The sequence below is a fragment of the Mycena indigotica genome (assembly GCF_014461135.1).
Source record: "Mycena indigotica strain 171206Taipei chromosome Unknown Mind.scaff0018, whole genome shotgun sequence".
Taxonomy (NCBI): domain Eukaryota; kingdom Fungi; phylum Basidiomycota; class Agaricomycetes; order Agaricales; family Mycenaceae; genus Mycena; species Mycena indigotica.
In genome coordinates this window covers 141,837-167,111 of record NW_023503017.1, presented here as the reverse complement: position 1 = coordinate 167,111, position 25,275 = coordinate 141,837, and the positions used below count along the sequence as shown (strand labels likewise).

The 25,275-nt window shown below is 51.3% G+C and overlaps 6 protein-coding genes across 6 annotated transcripts; 3 read left to right on the top strand and 3 right to left on the bottom strand.

Annotated features, from left to right (window-relative positions):
• Positions 1 to 1,400: 1,400 nt before the first annotated feature.
• MIND_01404000 (MYND-type domain-containing protein) lies at positions 1,401 to 3,228 on the bottom strand (the record flags this gene model as incomplete). Its single annotated transcript, XM_037370441.1, has 6 exons — positions 1,401 to 1,424; positions 1,474 to 1,660; positions 1,710 to 1,749; positions 1,797 to 1,833; positions 1,891 to 3,111; positions 3,160 to 3,228. 6 exons carry the CDS (start codon positions 3,226 to 3,228, stop codon positions 1,401 to 1,403), a joined length of 1,578 nt encoding a protein of 525 aa, XP_037213033.1.
• Positions 3,229 to 3,375: 147 nt separating this feature from the next.
• On the top strand, positions 3,376 to 4,380 carry MIND_01403900 (uncharacterized protein; the record flags this gene model as incomplete). Its single annotated transcript, XM_037370440.1, has 3 exons — positions 3,376 to 3,506; positions 3,581 to 4,302; positions 4,355 to 4,380. The coding sequence occupies exons 1-3, from the start codon at positions 3,385 to 3,387 to the stop codon at positions 4,378 to 4,380; spliced, it is 870 nt and encodes a 289-aa protein (XP_037213032.1). The 5' UTR covers positions 3,376 to 3,384.
• Positions 4,381 to 5,416: 1,036 nt separating this feature from the next.
• On the bottom strand, positions 5,417 to 5,887 carry MIND_01403800 (ATP synthase subunit f, mitochondrial; the record flags this gene model as incomplete). The annotated part of the gene is made up of 3 exons (XM_037370439.1): positions 5,798 to 5,887; positions 5,556 to 5,751; positions 5,417 to 5,442 (listed from the first exon to the last, which is right to left on the bottom strand). The coding sequence occupies exons 1-3, from the start codon at positions 5,867 to 5,869 to the stop codon at positions 5,417 to 5,419; spliced, it is 294 nt and encodes a 97-aa protein (XP_037213031.1). The 5' UTR covers positions 5,870 to 5,887.
• Positions 5,888 to 6,208: 321 nt separating this feature from the next.
• On the top strand, positions 6,209 to 7,660 carry MIND_01403700 (Glycoside hydrolase family 30 protein; the record flags this gene model as incomplete). Its single annotated transcript, XM_037370438.1, has 1 exon — positions 6,209 to 7,660. The coding sequence occupies one exon, from the start codon at positions 6,209 to 6,211 to the stop codon at positions 7,658 to 7,660; it is 1,452 nt and encodes a 483-aa protein (XP_037213030.1).
• A 2,681-nt stretch (positions 7,661 to 10,341) lies between these two features.
• Positions 10,342 to 12,375, top strand: MIND_01403500 (F-box domain-containing protein; the record flags this gene model as incomplete). The annotated part of the gene is made up of 4 exons (XM_037370437.1): positions 10,342 to 10,428; positions 10,486 to 11,657; positions 11,705 to 12,281; positions 12,328 to 12,375. 4 exons carry the CDS (start codon positions 10,342 to 10,344, stop codon positions 12,373 to 12,375), a joined length of 1,884 nt encoding a protein of 627 aa, XP_037213029.1.
• Positions 12,376 to 22,837: 10,462 nt separating this feature from the next.
• On the bottom strand, positions 22,838 to 24,827 carry MIND_01403400 (Glycoside hydrolase family 13 protein; the record flags this gene model as incomplete). Its single annotated transcript, XM_037370436.1, has 6 exons — positions 22,838 to 23,230; positions 23,279 to 23,390; positions 23,440 to 23,807; positions 23,856 to 24,581; positions 24,630 to 24,767; positions 24,825 to 24,827. The coding sequence occupies 6 exons, from the start codon at positions 24,825 to 24,827 to the stop codon at positions 22,838 to 22,840; spliced, it is 1,740 nt and encodes a 579-aa protein (XP_037213028.1).
• Between the last annotated feature and the right edge of the window lie 448 nt (positions 24,828 to 25,275).

Here is a 25,275-nt window from a genome sequence, read left to right as displayed (position 1 = left end):
CTTGCAACCCCGCGGGTGACCCGTACCCGGAGCCGCGGGTCACAGATCAGTGGCTGTGCAGGTCTGGGTCCGAGTCAGCCTCCGGACACCCGTGGGTTGACCCGTGCTCATCCCTAGGGCCCACCGGAGCAGATATGTCCGCACAACCATCTCCGTTTTTTTACCATGCCCGCCCCCGCGTCAAGTGCAACAAGACAACGCGTCACCGGCGGCGCATCCGCTGGCCAACGATCGAAGCTGTCCTCCTGTCTGAACGGCAAATGTGTCACCTGCACTTCGACCGGGTGACCGGCAGTACTGTAAGATTTTATTCAATTTGTATGTCACATGTCACACGACCGATTTTATACGAAATTTTTTCATATGTCACAGCAAAAAGTGGATTTTGGCTTCCCAAAATGGTAATTTCTCACAATTCCGGCGCCTTCGGTGCGCCAAATTGCCAAATGGGGAACATCATACAAATGTTTTCGGACATCAATGTGTCACAGCCCCCTGGGCCATTTGAATAAAATCTCTATGGGGGCTCAGCAGGTGCTTTTATAACCTATGCAACCACCTATCTTAGGTAGTAACCCCACCTAGGATAGGTTATATTTCAACCTAGTTAGGTTGCTTTGTAGGGTGAGAAATCAACCTAAACTAAGGGTGGAAAACTTACCTAAATCGGCCGAATCTAACCTAAGCCCTACATAGGGAGGAATAGGTTGTTTCTTAGGTTGATTTCAAATATTATAAAGGAAAAGAAAGTATCGAGTTACAACCATATAGTACTCCATTACTTGCTCTAATAGAGAACATTAGACATTCTGAACTCAAAGAACAGCTAACATTTTTATACTTAAATATTTAATAAATGTGCATATAGGGGGTTTGAACCAGCCACAATAGCATTTTATCTAAACTACTTTATAACCACTAGACTAAGAGATAGTAGTCAAAACTATAGCTCTGATATTGATATTGAGACCAAACATTATAACTTGACATAAGGCCTCTGTCATTGAGGAGTTACTTTGGGACTACAATATATAGATTTGGTGCTTACAGTATGATAAGCTCTGTAATAAAGTGTGTATCAATATTCACTGACATTATGCTCTGGATAGGTTGAAATTTGATCTAACAGGTTGTTTTTGCATTAATGTGCTAAACCTCTACATGGGGAAAACAACCTACTCAGTAGGTAGAAAAAGACTTGGTATGAAATTCAACAAAATGGTGTCTATGCTTGTATAATCTATTCAACCTAAATAGGTGAATTTTCAACCTATCTAGGTTGTAAGTAACTTATCATAATTTTTTTTTTTCAAAAACCACCTATCTGTTAGGTTGAAAAAATAAATGATTTAAATCTTACAGAAATGTTGTCTTTACCAGTCACCTAAGAGCCACCTAAATTAGGTTGAAGTGGGAAATACCTCCTAAAGGGGGTGGTATTCCAACCTAGATTAGCCCCATAGTGAATCTTACAGTATAGATGAATTCCAGCACAAAGTCCGTCCGTCGGGTTTCGCGAATATACGCCAGTTGTTGCTGGAGGAGCTCAAATGAAGAGCACATGTAATGTTGCTGGATGATCAGCCGCAGGAAGCGGTCGTCCCGCTTGTGCAGCAAGGTGTCAGAACTGCCAGGAAACTTTGGGGAGTATGTGATAATGCTATTCAAGAAAAAATTAGATAACACGGAAGGTCGAACGGAAAACTTACGGGTGCATCGTGTGCGATGTCCGTTTTGACGCCATGCTACCTTTTGGCAAATGGAAGAGCAGTAATATGACTCAACGCATTGGGCACATCGTTTGAATTTGGCGGTAGGTTGAATGATGTTACACTATCATTTTCAATATTAGTCACCACTGGGAAAGCAAGCGAATGTGACCGATCTTACAAGGTGGTTATCGCAAGCCCTAAGCTCCGAATGCGCCCCCGACCTGAATTTGTCATAGTCGCACAGACGGGTGGCAAGTAACACCATGATTCCTTTATATTCCTCGTGTAGTGGAGTACCCAGAAGTTCATCGGTCCCAATTGGCTCCCAGTAGTCCGCTGTGCTGAGCATCGCTTTCTCGCCTTGAGCCAGGGCACGTACAACGGAGGAGTAGACCATTGCCGCGGGCAGTGTTCTGGTTAGTAAAAGTTTGAGTTGGTTCAATGCGTCTCGGGACAGTGGTCGCATCCGTTGCGACCTCGCGCAAGCCATTATTGCGGGGATAAGGTTGTTCTCAAAAGCGACAGCAACGTCGGGGTAGAATGGTCGAGAGGAGAAGATCAAGACAAGGCAGGAGAGGATGTCGTATATAGTATTCTCCCCCTCAAATAGGTCGAGAAACTTGGTAGATGCTGCATGGAGTGCGCGAATTAGAATAGGGACGCCGCCAGTCTCCGCTAACACTCGCGCCCCGGAAGCCCTTTCCGCGAGATGTTTGGCCATGTGCGCATGAGCGTTGACCTTAGAGGCAGTAGCTGTATCGGCACAGCCCTCAATGACCTGCGAAAGGTGCTTGAGCACGATGGAGCCGAATGTACCCAGGGACTCGAAGTTGTCGATGAGCTGGTCCACGCTGTCGCAGTCGCTGTAGTAATACGCGAGGACGAAACACAATCCATCGGTGCTATGGCACCCCCAGCGGTTATTTGGCATCGAAGTCAAAGCCATCCAGATCCGAGCGAAGACCCCGTGGAGACTAGGCGCGGCTTTGTACAGCGTGTCGACGTTGCAACGCGCGCCGAAGTAAGAGAGGCAAAACAGAAGCGTCGCAAATACTTCTGTTATGGGGCTTCCTACTTCCAACGACGTGCTCGTGGCATGTGCCTCCATAAACTCTATCCACTGCCAGGCATGCGACCACAAGTCCAGTGCAGCCACCTCCGGAATTTGCTCGACTCGGAGGAGAATTCTGAGAGACTCATACGCCGGTTTTATATGCCAGTGTGTGCTCCGCATGCACCTCCCCTCCAATGCTTGGTCGTCAGGGATGCGAGCGGGGTCGAGGTTGTCGTGGACAACGGGGAGGTATTTCTGCAACGTATCCGCATCCATCTTCTGAAGTTTCGCGTATAGTCCATTCCAAGCATCGCGCGACCCGCTTGCCGCTTTGACTGCTTGATGCTAAGTTAGCGTTAGATTGTAGATTCAAAACGCAAGTAGCCAACGCACACGGGCAGGACTCGAAAGACTCGCAAGGGCGTGGATACCGAGGAGGGGGTGCATTGCGCTCCGGGTCATTCAAAGACCAACCGCCTCGAACGTCGAAGAAATCCAAGGCGCGGTTGACCGTTGACTGGTCATCATCGTTGACGCTTATCTGGAAAGATGTGACTAGAGGGTCACAGTGATTGGTAATCAGCGATTGATCAGCATTCAAACCTGCTTCATGAACTCATGATCAGCGTATCGGCGTCCCTTCCGCCTGAGCTCGAGCGCCACATATTCGAGCTCACTGTCCTGCTACATCCTGTGACGGGCCCCAAGTTGATCCTGGTTGCTCAAAGGGTTTATGAATGGTGGGACCTTGTGTTATTCACAATTTGGCATTGGCGCAGGCAATAATCAATTACTCATCAACTACTCCATGTAGGCTTCTACCGTTTCTTTACCGTCAAATAGACCTTATTCAAGAGACCCACGTCCACACATTCCTCAGCGCAATGGCATCGGACCGCCAGTCGTTGCTGCTTGGAGTGCATGACATGGTGTTTCCGAATACCCCCACCACTCGTCAGCATCGTGTTGCTCTCTACACTGGGTTACGCTTTTGTCGCAACCTTTCGGGGCTCGCACTCGCAGCGTTTGCATCTTCCGAGATACTAGACCACCAAACTCTCGCATCTATAAATTTGCGGCGCTTTACTGCCTCGCTGTATCCGTATCTCCGCACGGGCATTGACCAGGGCTTACTTCTCTCCGCATTCCAACACCTGACGCATCTCCACTGCCTCATGGACACAGGCGACAACACAGACGCCCTCCGCCGCTTCATCGTGCAGCTGCCGGCGCTGACGCATCTCGCGCTGACGTGGTTCACCGAGCCGGGCTATGCCGAGCGCCTAGCGGGCGAGCTCCCGCGGTTGCGTGTTTTCATCCTCGCCGTGACCGCCGCCGAGTTCCGGGGTATATCGGCAGAGAGTCCTGTGTTCGACCGCGCCACCTTTCCGGAGCTCCGCGACCAGCGCATTGTCGTGTCGGTGTTCCGGCAGTGGTACGAGGGTAGCCTGAGCAATGCCTCTGTGACCGGTGAAAAGAACCTCTGGGATCTCGCCGAGGATTTTATCGAGGCAAAGGCGGCGGGGTCGGTGCCAGGTAGGCTCTACTCCATGCTTGCACTCTCACTCTGATCCTGCATCGTTGACAGCCAGCGAGCTCTGGGCACGTCCTTGACGACATCAGCATCTTCATAGCACGGTTGGCATGTTTTGTCCGCTCATGTATATTTGTCATTGCTAGGAACGACCTTGGTGTCGAATTTGTCCAACGTCATATAAATTTGGAAGAAGATGGATAATTGTACTTGCAAAAAGAGATGTCGGGCTTTCCAATAAGTAGGAAGCACAACCCACAGTATTCTGTAATGGAGTAAGCCGGGTGACCTTGAAACACACAAGTAAGCTGTCCAAGCCGCTTCCTGGATGCATCTCGCAGACGCTCCAAAAACCATAAACCATGCGTGCCCTAAGGCCTACTCTCAGAACCACATCCGCCCAGCTCATGTCGTTGTTTCCAAAGACGCCGTCCATCACTTTCTTCCCTGGGCAGTCGCCAGAAGCACATGGGACAGCCCATATAACGCTCCTCATTGCGCTACACGCGCCACTTGTAGCTAAGCAGCTGCCGACGAAAACGTATCCAGCAGCTGCCTTCTGCCCCGAATAGCAAGGCCAAAAGAATTGAGTGTGAAGGCGGCGGTCTATGGCACAAGGCTATGTGCTTGATACAGCGCTACATCGCGTGGTCGCAGAGATACTTCGTCTTCTTCTGCGATGGTGAGGGTCACGTGACCTGGCCAGATACGAAGTGGTGCATTGCGTGAGTTGTGCGTGAGGGTGGAAGCAAACTCGGAGTGGGCGTTGAGATGAACGCGACGACGAGCGTCGTATTGACTTCACATCGGCCAGCATGTATTGACGAGCGCAATCATGTGGAGAGAGCCTGCCCAGTACCTACGACGAGGACAACCGGACTTGGCTAATTGTCCTCGCTCTCATACATATGCAAGTTGATTGTGAGCAGCGTGTTTAGAAGCCGCGTTCGATCCAGCTTCTGGGGCCGCCTTGAGCAGCGCAAGTGTGGGCATACGAATATGCTGGAAACAGGCCTCTAACAAGAGTTTGGATAAGTTTTGGATGCCAATGGGTCGTATTGTGCGGTGCGGGATATACAACAGCTACACAAGCCCTTGCTGCCTCTAAGTTTACGTCTAGTGGGCGTGGTTCTTGTGGTGTTCTGCGTGAGGGTGATGAGGAGCAGTCGGAGAGAAAGAAGATAGCGGACGCACTGAGATGGACTGTAGAGAGATGAAGGACCGTCAGCATTAGGGCGGAAGAGGAGAAAAGCACGGAACGCACGTTGGTAGTCCAGCGTATACCCAACGAGCCAGAGTCCGCCAATCAGCATCAGAACCGGCTTCGCGCTCGCGTTTTTCCCGCTGAAGAACCGCCCCTTGATGCCAGCAGCCTTGACCGGCGCTGGGCCCTTCGGAAGCTTGGAGTAGAAGGAGACGAGCGGGCCAAGTGGGCCAGCGGAGTCGCCAGACTATCCGGAAGGTTAGCGGAGTACAGGGATGGCAGTGGTCACGCACCACGAGCTTGGGGGTCGCGATTTTGGGTGGGACGAGTCCGCCGAGGGAGCGTCGAATGAGGGAGGCGTGCATGACGAGGGAGGAAAAGTGTGACAAGTAACGTTGTGACTCATGTGACGCATAATAGTCACTGCTACTAGTAGTATGGTCGTCGATGAGAACAATCTAGGGGACCATGACTCCTCCCAGCGTTGAGACTACCCAGTCGCAAATGCTGCTCTGCTCTCAATGGAAATCAACTACCCCAGCCTGAAAGGGTGATGGACACTCGTCACAATCTCGGGTCCACCCCGGTCCGGAAATGGTCATGAAGCTCTGCGAGGGCCACGCGCCAGAGTTGATATTCTTCCGGATGATGTACCCAACGTCTTATGTATGGACTCATTGCGAAGCCTGGTCGCTTGAGCTGCCATGCGTCTTTTCCTCCACACTGCTACCCTCCTCGGCTCAGCTTTGCTGGTTGCTGCCGACACGACGACGACGATCAACGCAAAGTCGAACTACGGTAGCTGGGATGGGTGGGGGACATCGCTGGCCTGGTGGGCCAAGGCTTTTGGAACGCAAACAGCACTTGCTGACATCTTCTTCACCCGCAATACTGTCTCATTCAACGGGTACACCCTCCCTGGACTGGGACTCAACATTATCCGCTACAACGCGGGCGCATCGAGCAGTAACGCGGACCCAAATGGAGACAAAATGATAGTCTCTCCCAATATCAAGGCGTCGCGGCAGATCGATGCATATTGGGTCGACTGGACCAGCACCAGTCCGAATACCTCCAGTTGGATATGGAACGTCGATGCGAACCAGCGGAACATGATGAGTCTCGCCGTAGCCCGCGGCGCGAACCTCGTCGAGCTGTTTTCTAACTCCCCGGTCTGGTGGATGTGCTACAACCTCAACCCATCTGGTTCGACGAGCGGTTCATCAGACAACCTGGAGTCGTGGAACTACGACCAGCACGCCATATACCTCGCCAACATTGCGCAGTATGCCCAGCAGCACTGGGGTATAACCTTCACCTCCGTCGAGGCGTTCAATGAGCCCTCTGCGACATACTGGGTCGGCCCCACCGGGACGCAGGAAGGCTGTCATTTCGATGTGAGCACGATGTCAACCGTCATCGGCTACCTGCGCAACGAACTCAACTCGCGCGGCCTTTCCAACATCATCGTCTCTGCTTCTGACGAGGAAACTTACGACCTTGCGACATCCACCCTCAACGGCCTCACCAGCACCGCCGTCTCCCAAATCGCACGCGTAAACGTCCATGGCTATCAGTACGGCGGCGGGCGTCGCGACACCCTGTACTCCGCCGTGACCGCCAAGGGCAAAAAGCTATGGAACTCAGAGTACGGTGAATCCGACGCAACCGGCGCCTCCCTCGCAAGCAACTTGCTCCTGGACTTCGTGTGGCTCCACCCGACTGCATGGGTGTATTGGCAGGTCCTCGACGTGTCTGGCTGGGGCCTCATCACAGCAAACAACGACGCCAAGACGGTCGGCGCGCCATCTCAGAAATACTTCGTCCTTGCGCAATTCACCCGGCACATCCGGCCCGGCATGCGCATCCTCGACGCTGGGGCCTCCAACGCTGTTGCGGCGTACGACGCGAGTGCGCGTAAGCTGGTCATCGTCGCAGTCAACACTGCCGCCGCACAATACCTTAATTTCGATTTGAGTGGGTTTAGCACGCCGAGCACGAATGGTTCGCTGGTGCAGCGGTGGGCTACTCAGATCGGCAGCGGGGGAATGCAATACCAGACATTCAACGATACTTTTATGAGCGGCACCAAGTTTTGGAGTCGGTTTGATCAGAATGTTATCATGTCCTTTGAAGTGTCAAATGTGGTTGTTTAGTCGGAGTAGTGTCGATACTCAGGCTTTGGTCTTACTTCGCAATATCAGACTGTATTTATATATGAACAAAGTCACATTTACTAGGCACAGGCCTTTTCGAACCCTAGCCTTCTTTATGTGTGTAGACAATATTCTGCAGACAACGTCCTGAGCTCTCATCGTGACCTAGGAGCAAGCAGGACATACGCATAATTGGGCTGCCCGGTGCTCTCTCCGTCATCGCCCTCAGGACGACAGTAAGTCTCTGCTCGATTTGCTGATACTCCATCCGTGCTTGAGGCGTCAGGACTTGTAAATTTGCGCGGAGACGGTCCTGTTCTTCGGTGTAAACAGCTCGCACGGCAGCGCACAGAGGCTACTGACGGATCAGCCACAAAAGACACCTGCAGACATGGCGCACCGCGTAGAATGGTTCGTGGTCATTCAAGATCTGGAGGCATGAGATCATACGGCTAGCGGCGCCGAGGGCTTGATAACGCGAATCCGCAGAGGAGTGTGACTGTGGGGCGTGCAGCCTGAGGATGGCGAGATCAGTGAGCGCGTGTGCCAGGAGCAGGACTTGATTTGCGGTGGTCGTTTGAGGGAGTGAAGATTGGAAAGTGTCCAGTCGACTTCCCAGCGACATCAAGATTTCAGGATCTGCGGAGTATGAGGTTCAGGACACTGTCGAATCCGATATCGACAAACTGTGACGCGGGATGCAGACCCGTTCTAAAAGTGTTGAGGCTTTTGCTAATAAAGCCAGTGATGAACTTGAATAAGCCTCCGATTCCGTCTCTTGTCCGCTCAGGAACCGCGAGATCGTCGAGCCGACCTAGACTCCATCATCGTGTTTCTAATCCAATCCGTCAAAGACAACTTACTGTTGTGCCCGAAGGCCACGGTGTATCGATCCTTGTCCCATACGGTATGACTGACTCGCATCCGTCCAACGCGACCCAAAGATTTCCTAGTACGACAGTGGCCCAAAAGGCGTGGACGCGCTCTCCTGCTTCGATGGCGTCCACAGCAGGCAGCAGCAGCGTTTCGGCCAGGGGAAACACCGGGTACGACCCAGTTTCTGGAACATGAAGCATATGCAGCCCTGCGCTGATAGCGATTGACGCCGCCGCTGCAGCATGGTACCTCCCCTCAATGGGGCTGGCCGCCCGAAGGTAGTACACCGAAAGCAGGACTTCAGCCTGTAGCGTCTCGAACACGAGCTTGGGCTGGATCGCAAAACCACGGATGTCCGCCGGGAGATGATGAAGGGCGGCAGACAACAAAGGGGTGTCCAGATTCTGTTGGTGGGTGAGTACCGTGCCCCACAGATATATAACGTTCAACAACGCTGGCGACGGTCGGCTAGGATGGCCAAGCGGCAAGGGCAGCATGGCCGCTGCATACAAGCGCTGGGCATCCATGAACAGATGACTGCTGTCCGCAAAACTTTCCAGGAACGCCGCAACCCTGGAGTCGAGTGAGATTACATAACGAGCAAACTGACGCCCGACGAACAGCCGGCCTCTCATCTCCGGTGGCGGCTCCTGCACCCCGAGATAACGTCAACATGAATAGGACTTAGATAGAACAACAACGGCTCAACTTCTGGGGATTTTGAGTCAGTAGGGCCCGGGTCAGTGAGCACCAAAACTTCGGACAGAGTCAACCTCAGAAGAGCAGAAGAGCAGTAAAACATACCTGAGGACTCCTCCAAAAATGCGAGCCGCTCTCTCAATGCCTTTACCTCTTCCTGCATCTGGGAAGGAGTTTGTTGGCCGGGCGTCGCTTCTTGGTCAAATCGACATGGCTCGCCTGAGCGCGGTGGGCGGTTTCTACACTGCCCACAGATCGGCCGTGCCCCATCGCACCGCTGACCCCATTCAAAGTCAGAATATCGCGCCGGCAGTCAAAAACGCACGACTTTTCGACGCCTAACGGAAAGTCAAAGTGGTGGTAGAAGATGAAAAAAGCGCAGCGCACCTGCAATTGGCACATGCACCGCCGCGTTGGATATTCGGCAAGCTGGCGGATCCGGTGAGCGCCGCCATAGACGCAAAACGGACACTTGTGAATTCGAAGCAGCAGGGCGAGCGTCTGCCAGCCAATTGCTAGCGCGAGATGCGTTAACACGGGCAAATCACCCCGTTGGATAGCTCAAACAGAAAACAAGAGTGCGGCACTTGTCCCACGGAACGTCACCTAGAATTCCGAAGAAGTTCAAGACTCGCAAGGAACGATACGCGGGACGGCCAGACCGGACGAATATCCTTGCAAATTTGGAGAGCGATGCACGATCTGTTGCGAGTTTAAACTTGAAGGAGATTATTGGACCGATAATCACTCGCGCGGATACAGATTGGTCCGGGGCCCGTACCCAGTTCGTTGCTGATGATGAGGCTCTGGCTTGGCTCCAGTGGCCAGCTCGATGTCCGCTGCTTCAAGTTGCAAACGTCAGAGCTTAGACGGACTGTGGACGAAGATAAGTGTCGCGTTACTTTTATAGTGGGACAGGTCTTTAAACAGCAACAAGTTCGAGTGGTCGCAAGCTTAGCGCTTGAAGAAAAGAAAACCGCGATGTGACGTGTCACACTGTGATGCTGATTCAGGGATCACATCCGAGTCACTGTATCGATCGTAACCACCTTCAAGTTTTTTTTGCTTTTCCTCACCATTTGCTGTTGATTTGCTGAAACCAAACGATGCTGGGCTTCGACGACTTGCCATCGGAAATGGTCGCTTTGATTTTGGCACATACGCACCCGCGCCAACTTGTCGCCTGTCGTCTCGTGCGATCCGTTTTTTCCGCTATCTAACGGTGCTAAGTAACTGACTGCTAACGCAAGGTATGTCGCTTGTGGCACGATGTCATCGACGGCATGCCGGCGTTACAATACAAGACCGAACTCTGGAGGGACGGCCTGCTGGAAGGGAACTCCCATGGTCTGCGGCCCGACGAATGTCTTGCCCGGCTACGCGTCCGACGAGAGGCATGGAACAGCTTGCGGTGGTCCGAGAAGTATACGGCCCCAATGGAGAATCCCGAGGACTGCCGGGCGTTCGAAATGTTTGGCGGGGTATTCGGGCTCCAGGAAAGCGATGCGGGTCAACTGCAAGTGGTGACTCTCCCGAGGCTCGCAGATTCGGGGCACACAGACGGGACTGCAGGCAACGCTCTTTGGACCGGCTCGGTACACCTCCCCGGACATGTAGTTGAGGACTTTGCTATCGACGTGGCAGAGGACTTGATTGCCATTCTTCACATCGACGGAGACCAAGAGGGATTCGGAACACTGGCGCTCCGCTCACTCACGCTGCCCAATTTTGCCCATCCTGAGGCTGCTAGGCCCGAAATCAGATTCGTTTGCGACGACTACGAGGTAGAGGATATGACAATGCAAGTTGTTGACGACGTCGTGGCAGTTATCCTCCTTTCCACCCAGAGGCTTGTCTTGTTCGACTGGCGCAATGGCGAGTGCGTGCTTGACTGGGACTTTGCGTTCCTGCGCGCTATTGAGTGCCACCTACTTGCGCCTCGTTTGTTGCTGCTTGTTTGCAGGCCAGCGCCAAACTCAGGGGATTCAGATTCGACGGTCAATCTGCCTACTCCGCCAAGCGACATTGATGATGATGGGTGTCTCCAAATTCATGTGCTCCCTGATATTCTGGGGCTGGACATTGCCGCACCAATGCGTGTCGCCACGCTGCACCTCCCACCGCTCAGTACCGACCAGATCCAACTTTCGACGGCATCGCTCTTTGCTGGGGCCTACGCGGCCCGTCCCCCACCCCAAGCACCGTTCTACCAAGCTAACGACAGGCGGGTCGTGTCATTCGTGATCCGATATAGCCCAGGAGGGCGAATGCGACTTGTGTTCCATATTCACACTGTTCTCCGCCTCGTCAAGGCCTGGCGAACCGATGGCCAAGTTCGCGAGCTCCAGTGGAATGCATGGGGTCCGAAGGAAACAAGAATGTGGGTCGGCAGCTTGGATGCGGTCGGACTATTTTGGCCCAGGTACTTGTCTCTTTCTGTTGCGTTTGGCTATCTAATCATTCCTTCAGACATGTTCACGGTGAACGCCTCATTATGCCAACTGCCTCTAGGCGTGCAATCCGAATCTTGGACTTTAACCTGCCGCCCACTAGTACTGCGCCGGTTGGCGAAGACGGCACCATAACAGCAGCACAGACCTCCGCTGAAGGAGCGCAAGTCAGCAAGCTCAAATACGTGCTCTCTGTCGATGTCCAGGGCGAAGAGGAGGAGATTCCCGTAGACGACATCGAGCCGGACTGCAACGTACTTCACTTCCAAACCTCTGACTGTCAGATGAAAGCGGTCGCAACTGTGTACGTGCCTATTGCTGAGGCAGCAGACTGGGGAAATGAGCGCTCAGGAGATTTGTCTTTGAGGGACATGGAGCGCACCCTTGATATCGGTGTGTTCCAGCATGCGATGCACACATCCCTTCCGTATCGAGAAATCCGGCGCGTGATACGTCCGCACGGTACACGCCTACCGGGAGAGGCACAGACTGGTAATAGTGGTGTCGATGAAGAAGAGTGGGTTGATAAGCGCGATGCACCAAGGTACGGGATGGCGGTGATGGATGAACAATGGATTGTTGCGGCAGACACAGAGGTGGGTTGTTTTGCCGCAAAGGATACTTAGTTGACTTTTGCCACAGAATGATAGTACTAACAACCATGACATGGTGTTTCTCAAGATGGGCTGATGTGACCTGTCTCTTGTGGATAGCACTGACGACTAATCACACCGGGGTTTCTACCACAAAATCATGATAGGCCCTGAAGTAGGATTAATTTATGATAAATAGTGGACAAAAAAATGTATATTTTCACAACTTTGAACAATAATAAATAAAACTCCAGGAAAATAGACTTGATTTGTAAAAAATTGGGGCATATATTAAGTTATCAGATTGGACTGAACTCAGAGCCAATATCAGCTGACAATTTTGTGGCAATGATTTGCAACAAATAAATGCATCAAATATGTTACAAGATATAAGACCATATATATCAAAAATCTAGGCCAGCAACAAAGTGTACCTAATATATGAGAAATAAGTGACAAATTTCCATTATATATGACAATCACCCTTGTATATGACAAATTGGGTGATAATAATGTGACACTATTTCTTTGACAAATATTTGGGCTTGAATAATGTGCACTTATTGTTTACAAAACAGAGTGCGGAATGGGGGTAGTCATTATGTATGTGATATTTAATACCATGAAATAGAACTTAATTTCTTGTAAATCAGATAAAATTTTTGCAGCTTTTATTGCTTATCAATCAAAGCAGTCAAGGCCATTGTTTTGGACCATTATTTCTTATCTATAAATCCTGCTTAGGGGACCATTTTTTGGCTGAAACCCTGGTGTGAATAATTATCTTACAATTCATCATTACCCTATTATGATTATGATTGCTATAAATCTACCTGGTGGCAGGAATTGATATTAAATCAATTCATATGATATTATATTATCTCATGATATCAGATATTAACATACTCACACCAAGGTTTTTACCAAGAAAATGGGCCCTGAAGCAGGATATATTTATAATAAATAATGCACAAAGACAATGTAAATTTTAACAATGTGAATAGATGAAAAACATCACTTGAAGAAAGTGGACTTGATTTGCAAGTATGTCAAGTGCCGTGCAGAACAGAGGGGGTTTCTACTATAGCTAAAAAGCCAGTAGCTGCCTGACACGAAAGAACACAAGACCAACCGGACCGGAGCGGACAAGGTCCGCGAGCGGAGAGAAGTCCGGTTGAAGGACAAGAGAAGAGAGGAGAGTTGTCGGAGTCGTTCCGCACAGAAGAAGAGTGCAAGTAACGTTTATAATCAAGCTAAAGTACCGTAGCTACTTTAGCTGCTTAAATACTACGAGTAAGTAGAAAGGGAAGACCATAAGTAAGTACAAGGTACGGAGTGCATATGGAAAGTAACAAGCATAAGGACATACGGAGATATAAGTAACAAGGCGAAAGACATACAAAGTACAAGGTCGCCGGAGCGACCGGATCGGATCGGGCCGGAGCCCGGCGGGCCGTGACCGGTCCGCGGGCCGCGGCTCTTGATAGATGCACGGATATGACAGTATCCCCCTCTTAGGCACGAGGCCTGCGAGAGCCCAGAAGATTCGATGGAGAACCCTGCAGAAGTTTAAATTGAATGGTGGCAGGGCCGCAGCGTGGCGCAGCAAATGAATTGGCGGAGACGGAGGTGATGATCAAAAGTTTGTCGGGGAGTGCCGGATCGTGGTATATAAGGCGTGGGTTTTCGTGATGTCGGACCCATCTCCTTTCCTCCCACCATCACCATGGCAGAACGAGCTGTTTGTGAGTACTCCATTGCGGAGCCTACGGACGCGTACTAACCGATTTTATAGCTTGCTTTAGATGCGTTGCCGGAGGCAAGACCTGCGTCGACCAGACGCTCAGCAATAGCGTCTCCCTGCGCACCGTGCGCGAAGATCAAGATGGGGTGCGACTGGCCCGGAAAGGCTCCGAAGGCCAAGCGGTCAGTCAGACCAAAAGGGTGCGCGGTACCGCCAACGGAGGGACTCCGAACTAACCTTCAACATAGCGAGGCTGGCTTAACCAAAGACCAGCGCGAGGTGCTCAAGCGGAGCCGCTCCGAGCTCAAGCAGAGCAAGGAGAAGGAGGTTATGCTCACCCAGCTGGCGAACGAGCAAGGGCAGCACCTCCTGCGGCTGTCGAAGGAGCTCGCAGAGCTGAAGGCGAGCGTGAACGGGGAGAAGGTGGAGTCGCCGGAGCTGGAGGGCCAGGAGGGCGAGGGAAGTGGTTGGAGGGAGGAGGAGTCGCCGGAGGCGGAGGATCCTCAGGCCGCAAACGAGCGCGCCTACAAGGAGGAACTCCGCCGTCTATTCAAAGAGATAGAGGCAGATACGGCGAGGGAGAGGGCGAAAAAACGCCAGAGGACCGAGACTCCGGTCGTCGAGTCAAGCGACGACGACCAGAACGAGCAACCGGTACGCCAACGCCGGAGGGTCTTCCGCAGGAGCTTCGGCCCGCGTCGTTATTCGTTATTCGATGACGAGGCGGAGGAGTCTGTGGATGGTGGCTCCAAAGAGTCAAGTTCGGAGGAGGAGGAGGAAGTGGACAAGAAGGACAAAGGCCGAGCGAAACGCTCACTGGAGAAGGTCCGGGCCCGTCGTGCCCCTGCGACGATTGTGGTGCCCAACTGGGTGCCACCGATCATCCGGATACCCAACCCTCTCGATATTGCCAATTCGATGAGGGTTTCGGAGCTGGAGCGGGCGGAGCGCAAGCGCGAGAAGAGGCGTAAGCAAACCGCCAGGAAGAACGAGCGCCGACGGGAGAACAAGAAGAAGGGGAAGGAGCAAGAGAAGAAACAAGGACCTAGCAAGGGAAAGTAGGTAGTAAACGGCCAATGGTAGATAGAACATGGCCTTTGTAGATAGAATTTGAAGTCCGCGATACGTCCGAAAAACAAGTGTGAGCGAGCAAGTAAGCAAAGAACCGGAGGGAGTCCGAGAGGATTAGTAGTCCGGCCCAGGCTTGTCCGGGTGTTGACGATGAAAGCTGTCGATAAGCTCTTGAGCTTCTAAGTCGTCAGCGCCAACCCACGTATACTGCTCATCAGTATTTTCGTAGCCCAACCACTCCACGTAGTACCGGAGCTGAACCCGGTAGTGACGGTCAATTTTAGAGTCAACCACAGCCTTTACCTCGAAATGTTGTTTACCATCGACTTCAACCGCAGCCGGAGGCTCGTCCGTACGAGTCGGGAACAGATTAGGATAGTGCTTTTCGAGTTGAGAGACGTGAAAGACCGGATGAACCCCGCGAAGCTTTTGAGGCAAGCGGAGTGTATAGGAGGCGGAGGAGGGCTTGGCGATGATCTCGTAGGGTCCAAGGTACTGCTCAGAGAATTTGGCGGTAGGGCGAGTGGTAGAAATATGTTCAGCGCTAACGTAGACACTTTCACCAACCTCGAAGATCGGATCCGGAGTGCGCTTGCCATCTGCCGTTTCTTTGTACCGCTCCTGAGCGGAAGAGATCTGTTTTCGAAGAAACTCGTGAAGGGATTCCAAGTCAACGACGTAGTCCTTGGCATAAACATTAGCCACATCTCGTTCAGGATGAATGGTAAGAGATGGATTGTAGCCTTTGTTAGCGAAGAACGGAGAGACTCCGGTTGACGCATTGGGTGGGTTGTTGTAGGCGAATTCAGCAAGCGGAAGCAGGCGGTCCCAGTCGTCTTGTTGGTATGAGACGTACATGCGGATGAATTGTTCGAGCGTTTGATTTGCGCGCTCGACCTGTCCGTTAGCTGACGGATGCCAACCCGAAGTGTAGTGAAGCTCCATGTTAAGTAACTCGCCTAATGACCGGAAGAAGGCGGACATGAACTCTGATCCACGGTCTGAAGACACATGGGAAGGGACTCCGTGTTTAGAGAAGACGTGGATAAGGAAGAAGTGGGCTAGATCTTTTGAGTTGACGTGTTTGTCGCAAGGAATGAAAATAGCCTGTTTGGAGGCACGATCAACGATGACTAGGATAGAGTCAAACTCGCCAGATTTTGGTAAGCCCTCGATGAAATCCATCGAAATAGAATGCCAAGGTCGTTCCGGCACCGGAAGGGGTTTAAGTAACCCAAACAGTTTATGTCGAGGCTTCTTGTTGCGTTTACAAAGAACGCAAGATTGCACATAGTCACGGACGAAGGTCCGCAACTCCGGCCAGGTGTAGTCACGTCGTACGAGTTCGAGAGTGCGATTTTGCCCGAAATGGCCAGAAAGAATATGGTCGTGTTTATGTTGAAGGACACATACCCACAATGCATCGGAGCCGGAGCCGGTTCCGACCAAAGGGACATAGATACGGTCATCAAGTGGTAAGAGACCTGAATCGTCAACAGACCAGCATGAAGAAGAACCTGACTTTGCAGCCTTAAGACCGGCAGAGTAGCAGAGTCGTTCGGAAGAGCTGCGAGGATGTCTGTGTGCAGCTTCTCAGTATCCATTACGACCGTTGCTCGGAGGACAACATCCTCGAGATATGATGCGCGTAGAGACGTTGCGAGTTGTTCAGTAGCAAAAATAGGGTGCAAATTTTGCAGATTGACCTTTCGGTAATCATTATCCCCCTCTTTAGGGTAGACATCCCATCGTCTAGTTAACGCATCGGGTCTTCCGCCCAGACGGCCTGGACGGAAGCGGATCACCATGTTAAAATGGCAAAGGTACTCGGACCAGCAGACCTGACGACGAGTAAGAATCTTGGTAGTAGAGAAGTACTCAAGATTCTTGTGATCGGTTACGACATCGATCGGAAGCGGAGCACCCTCCAGATAGTGGCGCCAGATAGTGAAGGCATCGAAGATAGCCAACAACTCTTTGTCGTGCACGTTGTAGTTGAGTTCGGCTGGACCAAGGGTTCGGCTGCGGAAGGCAACCGGATGAATGTCGCCGTCATCCCCCGTTGATAGAGAGGATAGAGGCAATGGCATAGTCGGAGGCGTCCGTTTCGACAGTAATTTGCCGACCAGGCACCCAATGGTGAAGTATTGGGGACTGTTTAAAGGCATTCTTAAGCGTATTAAACGCCGCCTAGCAGTCCTCCGACCAGTTCCACTTGGTATTGGCTCGTGTGAGACGAGTCAACGGAATGGTAGTGTCGGAGTAGTAAGGAATGAAACGCCAATAGAAATTACAGAACTCAAGAAAAGACTGTACGTCTTTGACCTTGCGTGGCACAGGCCAGTCGACGATAGCCGCAACTTTCTCCGGAGACATCCGGAAACCATCAGGTGAAAGGATATAGCCCAAGTACTCACAAGACTCCACACTGAACTCGCATTTGGATAGTTTGCAATAAAGTCCAGCATCACGTAAGCGTCGGAGTACCTCCCATACATGTTTGCGGTGCTCGGAGGGGTTGTCCAAATAGATTAGTATGTCGTCAAGGTAAACAATGACGCACACATCCAACATATCCGCGAAGAGGCTATTGACGAAGCGTTGAAAAGCCGAAGGCGCGTTCATGAGGCCTTCAGGAACAACCCTCCATTCGTAAGAACCATACCGTGAGCGAAACACTGTTTTCCACTCGTCACCCTCCGCTATGCGGAGCAAGTGGTAAGCATGACGCAAGTCCAACTTCGTGTAGATCCTAGCTCGACCCGGAGCGTCAAGGAGATCAGAAATGAGCGGAAGCGGATAGCGGTCGTGTTTAGTGATACAATTGAGACCACGGTAGTCGACACAAAGTCGAAGAGAGCCGTCCTTCTTCTTAGCAAATAGGATTGGAGCACCATGAGAGGATTTAGACGGGTAAATGAAGCCCGCCTTAAGATTCTTGTTGATGAAGTCGCGTAAGGCTTCGAGTTCGGCTTGGGAGATAGAGTAGAGGTGTCCGATAGGCGGAACAGCTCCGTCCTCAGTCTCGATGTGCAAGTCGAACTCTCTATGCGGTGGCAGATTATAAGCTTCAGTCTCTGAAAAGACTTCAGCGTAGTCATGGTATTCGGAAGGGAGTCCGTCAGGCGGGCCAGATGCAGAGGCCGCATTACCACGGACCGTCGGAACGGTGGTCCGTAAGGTATACTGAACGGTACCTTCTTGACGAATAGCTGCCGAATAAGCCGCAGCTGAGACAAGAGAGATGTGAGGGGCAAAAAGAGGTGAAGTGCCTTGACTAGAGGCCGAATCCATAGAAGGATCAGACTCCATAGAAGGAAGCAAGACAGGAGGAGGCGACAAGGGAGTGTTCAGATGTCTGCCGGAGTGTCGTCCGTAGAGGATGGTTTCTAAACCAAGACAGGCGTAGTTGCCAGTGGTGTCGACACAGGATCACTAGGAGTAGTGGAACGGAAAGAGATACTGCCTGCGGACCAGTCAATCAACGGATTGAAGCGGTGCAGCCAGTTGTATCCAAGAACTAGTTGACTAGGAGGATCAAGACGAGTGACATAGAAGTCCAAGATTTGAATGTCGCCAGAAGGGAAAAGAATCGGTAGCCGGACTTGGCTCCGAATGATAGAACTAGAGCCGTCGAGATATCGGAGCTTAACGGGCGCGATCGAGTAAGGCACAAAACCATATATTTTACACGCCTGAGCAGATATAAAACAGTGAGAGGAGCCAGAGTCGATGAGTGTCCGTAAGCGGGAGTTGAATCCCGCGGCAAGTGAAGAGAATACCGAAATATGCGTGGTTGAATACGCTTCGGGTCCGGATAGCGACTCCGAAAGAGGTCCGAGGGCGTCCACAGCAGAGAATAAGTCGAGATTAAGAGCGTTAGGGGAAAGGGAGGAAGCGTTGAGAAAAGCCTCGGGCCAAGTAGGGGCACTGCCAGAGTCAACACAACCCTGATGGAGTGCAGAGGCATCAGGGCTGCTGTCTATTTTTTTTGACTCGGCAGCGTCGGAGGCAGGAGCAGCCTCCGTGGTCGAAGCTTTGGCCTGAGCATTGGCCGGACGCTTCTTGCAATTGTCAGCCGTATGACCCTTACCTCCACAATAGAGGCAAAGGCCCTCTTTGATCTGACGTTCCTTCTCCGCAGCATTGAGATGGCCACCCTTCAAAAGGTGAGAGAACATCGAAGTCTTACCCTGGAGTTGTTTTCGTTACCGGACCCGGAGCCAGAGGCGTGATTGTTGCCCCCGTTCGACTTGTTGCTGCCGTTGCTGTTGTTGTTGCCTTTGGAGTTGGAGTTGGACGAACCAGAAGTTCCAGTCGATGAAGAACTGTATCCCGAAGACGACGAGTTGTTAGACCCGCCAGACTTCTTCCCACCACCCTTCTGGTTACCGCCACTGGAGCCAGACCCTCCGGAATCCTTGAGATTATTCTCGCGGATTATCTCCTCCTTGCGTCGCCAATAGCGAGTGTCGATTTTGACTGCCGCAAGGCGCACGCCGACCAGTGTATTCGCGTAGTCGACGCGAGAAAGCTCGTCCTTGATGCGTCGAGGAAGACCTTCGTAGAATTGGGATCGGAGGGCTTCCGGACCCCAGAAGGTGTGAGACGCAAGTCGAGTAAACTCGATCACATAGGTCGTAATCTTGTCCTCGCTCTTCATCCTCAAGATGCGGAATGATGCCTCCGCGTCACCAATCGGATCAGCCGGACCGAACGTAGTCTGAAGCTCTGATAAGAAGAGCTCCAAATTTCCGTCCCAGTACGGAACGGAGTCCGGATCGTCGCTGAACAGCTGGGGTTCAAACCATGACAAGGCATTACCTCGAAGGTAAGAGAGGATGTAGACAATCTTCTCCGAGTCCGTAGTGAACTCAGAGGGACGTTCAGCAAAATGCAAATAGCATTGAGTGAGGAAGGGACAAAGCTTTAAAGGGTCAGAGCCTTCGAAAGGCTCTGGGTTACGGAGATTGGACTTTCCGTTTCGAGATGTCTTGAGGGAGAATTGTTGAGCCATGGCCTGATTTTGCGACATAGTGTTGATCGCAGCAGCCAGGGCAGCCAGACCAGAAACGATGCTAGCTGCCATTCTTTCTCCATCAGTAGGTCCCCTAGGTGCCGGAGGGGCACCCGGACCACCAGGACCACCAGGCGGATTACCTCCCGGAGGACCTCCGCCTCCAGGACCACCGCCGCCAGGACCACCAGGTCCGCCGGGGCCACCTCCTGGGCCACCGCTGCCACCCGGACCGTCAGGTCCGTCAGAACCATCAGGACCATTTGGGTCATCTGGACCTCCAGGGCCACCAGGACCTTCACCAAGCGGGCTGTTACGACCGTTGGTCGAACCAGGCCCATTTCCACCTGGCCCACCAGGATTAGTAGGGCCAGAACCAGTACCATGTTGTTCCTCTGTTTCAACAGGAGGAGGAATGGTTTCAGCTTGTTGCTCTACCTCCTCATCGATTTGGGAAAACCGGTTGTGATCCGGAATTTCCTGAGCCAGATCGGCCAGAAGGGTTCCGCGCAAGCCAGAGACATCAGCATTGAACTGCCGAATAGGGTTGTTGACTGGGAGAGGCGGAACAGGCGGATCTATATAAGTCGAGAGGTGAGGAGCGGAGCGTCGTCCGAAGTTGGGTTCTAAGGACTGACGTGCTGAAGGGCGCAAAGTGACGTACGAAGCGCCTTGAGGCAACGGAGAAGGCGAGATTGGTTACTGAATGGGGGCGTGGAAAGCAGGAGGGGTGTTGTACAGATTCCCAGGGGGAAACGAAGAAAACAGAGCAGAAGAATGTCGATCAGCTTGGACTCGTAGATTTAGGCCCTCGTAGAAGTTAACCAGAGGAGCCGGAGGAGACGACTGTTGAGGCCATCCCGGAAGAGTCGGAAACCGACGAGGATTGTTGGGGGGTGAGAAATGTTGTTGGGAATTGTCGTAAGACATGAGGGAAAAACAGAGCCAGACAGATGAGCTTGATTATACTGTCAAGTGCCGTGCAGAACAGAGGGGGTTTCTACTATAGCTAACAAGCCAGTAGCTGCCTGACACAAAAGAACACAAGACCAACCGGACCAGAGCGGAGTCAGAGCAGACAAGGTCCGCGAGCGGAGAGAAGTCCGGTTGAAGGACAAGAGAAGAGAGGAGAGTTGTCGGAGTCGTTCCGCACAGAAGAGGAGTGCAAGTAATGTTTATAATCAAGCTAAAGTACCGTAGCTACTTTAGCTGCTTAAATACTACGAGTAAGTAGAAAGGGAAGACCATAAGTAAGTACAAGGTACGGAGTGCATATGGAAAGTAACAAGCATAAGGACATACGGAGATATAAGTAACAAGGCGAAAGACATACAAAGTACAAGGTCGCCAGAGCGACCGGATCGGATCGGGCCGGAGCCCGGGCGTGACCGGTCCGCGGGCCGCGGCTCTTGACGGATGCACGGATATGACAAAGTAAGTATATGGAACACATATAAAGTCTTCAGATTGTACATAAATCAAAGCTGATATCAGTTGGCCATTTTATAACCATAATCTATTGCAAATAAATACACAAATATAAGACCAGTAATTGATTCAATATGGCAGTCATGTGTCATTTCTGGTGGCCTTTCGCACTGCTGAATATATAGAAAAATCCGGAAGCAAAAAATTTGAAAAAGAAAATCAGGTCTTCTACATTGCAGTTGCCTGAGAGGGAAACTGGGGCTTTTTTGCAGCTCTTTTCTATTATGATATTACTTTTCTTTTTTCTATTTATATGTTCCTGTTATTAGACTTTATTAGCAACTCCAAAAAATGATTGCTTAGCATTTTTCTGGCCCTCTAATTAGTTGAGAGGCCCTACGCAAGCATAAGGGAGGGATTTTTTCCACTGCTAATAAGCTCTATTTCCATCAGGTCTTTACTACTAGTATTATTTTCAATACAACTCAGAACCTTTGGCACAGCTGCCTCAGGCTGGAACCTTGATTTTTGTCCTTGACAGTGATGTTTTTTGTATGCAAGCAAGCAGTCAGACAACTACTTATTGTTTAGCCACCATTGATCGCTATTGCCAAAGTAGACATCCAATTATAAGCTAACCATATGAGAGTTGGCTATCATTGATAGCAATGTCCTAGTACATTGTCCTTCTAAGTTTATGTTGATTAATCACACTTCTTGATTTAGCTAGATACAAGTGCTTGCCTCTAAAGTATTAATATACGAGGGAGGTGAGTTACTTGTTCTTTGTAGAATACAACTTTTAATGTGTAATCTTAATTAAAGCCTTGGATAGGTTATATGCTGAACAGAAAATTACTTCAAACCTCCCACACACCAAGATCAACCCAACTTATAGAGGTATACAAAATGTCAATAGAATTTCTTGCTATCTCATTGCACGGTTGAATAATGAAGAATTTGCCCCAAGTTTCTATCTCAAATAAACATTATTCTGACTCTTTATACTTGTAGAAAGTAGCCTATGTCCCATGTGCATGCAACATATTTGGAGTTCAGCAATCGGATTGACACTTGTCTGATTTTTACAAAAAAAAATATGTAAAAAATATTCAGTTTTATCTCAATTCCTGGGAGCGCAGAACAGAAGCTGCTGCTACCACTTGGTTTTGATCCACTAACATCGTTTGCCCATTCATGTTCTTCTGTCCAGCTTCTGGTGTGTTGATACAACAATAAAAACACAAATCGAATGTCGTACAACAAATCCTCCAAGAACCAGTGATCTAGATTGTCCGTTCACGATATCCCCAGAACCCCCACAGCCACAACAGCTACGACGGTAACAATAGCACTCAGCCAGCTTCTGATTCTCACCGCATCGCTCTTGCCCATGGCCAGCGCCGGACATGCCCCCCCGTTCTTGTGCAGCATCGTCGCCGGAAGCAACACCTTCGGCAGTCCCCCGGTCGCATAAATCGTCGTGTCGGCAGTAGCGTTACTGCCAATTTGGACTCGTTCGCAGGCAAGAACGTCGACAAGGGTGGTGTTAGCGGGGTAGGTACCGGCAGGTATCCTCCACCTTGGTTGGGCGGTACTGTTGGTGCCGGCCCCAATGTTAGTGAGGAGGGCGAGGAGTGGATGCTTGGATAACATGATGGAGCTGGGGTCGGGTTGCGGAAGCCATTGCGACTATTGAGGCTTCAGAAATGAGCAAGGAAAACAGTAGATGATACATACCCTTCTTTCCAAGAACGTCTTGTTTCCTGCCATCGCAAGCTTGCGAGCCGCATTTAGAGACGTTACATGCGCCACCAGTGGCTTGTCGGACCTATACCCACTGAGCCAGAGTCTACTTGTGGTCAATATAGCTCTTGACAATGCCAAAGAAAACGACTCACGCCTCCCGATTGCTTGGATCTACAGCGCCCTGGTACCCCTGCTCCTGCCCATAATACAATATAGGTATCCCATCCGCAACGAATGGCCAGACCATCGCGTTCATAAGCAACGCCGTGTCTGAAGTCAACGATGGAAACCTCGGTTGATCGTGGTTCTCTAAAAACGACGCAGTAAGGGCAGCGCTGCCATTCAGACTCGTCGTTGAGGCAGCGAGAGTATTAAGCGAAGGTGTGGCGAGCAAAGCAGAAAGGTTCCCGTTCGTGCTGGCAAAGGCAGTGATGAGGGCATACCAAGCCGGGTATTCCAAGACAGCATCGACAGCATCGCCGATGTAAGACGCCACGTATGTGGCGTTATCGGTAAGCACCTGATTGTCATAAGAAGCGGAATAAGATGGAAAAGAGGAGATACACACCTCGCCGAGGGTGAAAACACCAGCACTATCACTAAAGCCCCGCCAAAAGTCCTTCCTCACATGCTTTACTGTGTCGATTCGGACTCCATCCGCGTCATACTCCTTCACCATCGTCTTGACCCAGGAATACATTCGTTGCTGGACATCATTATCCTCCGTGTTGAGGTCCGGTAAGGGTAGCGACGGGTCTCCCAACCAGCATTGCTCAACATCGCTTTGGTTCGTGTAGTCGATAATAAAGCAGGGCTGGTGGAAATCAGTGGGCGAGGAAAACGGTGCGAGGTTGGTGTAATTGAGGATAAGGTCAGCCGCCGAAGCTGCGTATTCCGGCGAGGTTGTGGAGATACTACTTGGAGCTGACAATGTCGAGGTCGGAGTGCTTTTCAGTGGTGGGGCAGCGAAATGGTTGACAACGACATCCAGCATGAGGTACATGCCGCGTTCGTGGAGCGCCTTGCTGAGCTTTTTGAGATCGCCCGCTGTTCCGAACCGCGGACTCGGCGTGTCGATGTCGAGCGACCAATAGCCATGGTATCCGTCGCCATATGCTGTTCCTTCCACATTGGTGGCAATGGGCGAGATCCAGATAGCGTCAAACCCCATGGACTGAATGTAGTCGAGGTGATTCGTGATCCCTGTCCATGACCCGCCGCAGAATGTTCGATTGCCGGTGTCGCATGGGACGCTCGCTGAAGAGGAAGGGAGAGCAAAACGGTCGGTGACAAGCTACAAAAACACATTGGCTCAATAACCTTGCCGAGAATAACCACACACTTGGTATATTGACCTTGTGGCCCAATCAGCAGCGGAAGCAGCAAGCGAGGGCGCCGGCGAGATGAGGAATAAGAGTTGAGAGACCCGCATTGCTGCGAGGGAGCAAGAGAGCGCGTCACAAACGGGCCGCTCAGGTTGCTGTCAAAAACTCTTCAAAACTCCTGTCTTTGTTTAGACGCCAGCCAAATGACGCACCATAGCCCATAGTAGTAAAAAGAGCCGCTTGAAGGATCCCACCGTCGCTATATCCGGTCCTAGTCTGTCTGCTCAAGTCCTTCATCGGCATGCCGACTATAGGCCAATGTCAGAGCTGCTCCGCTCGTAAGACACTAGGAAGGCCCTGCACGTGCTGGAGAGTGGGCTGCAAGTTGGTTGTGGTATCTTCTGAAGAGGGTAGGATGGGTTTCACGATGGCTTTGAAGGCGGGCCTAAAAATGTCGTGTCTGCATGGGTTGAGAGGCTTGCACGGGGGTGGTGCAAAAGGAAACATACAGAACGCAGAGCTCGTTACATGGCGCATACTATTGGCTTGGATGATTGGCCTACTTATCGGCCAGTGAGTTTGCAGGACGAAGGCGTCAGCCGTCACTGCTGTCACACCCTGTTACTTTCCTTTTCTTGCGCTCCCGCCAGGCACACTTTGCAT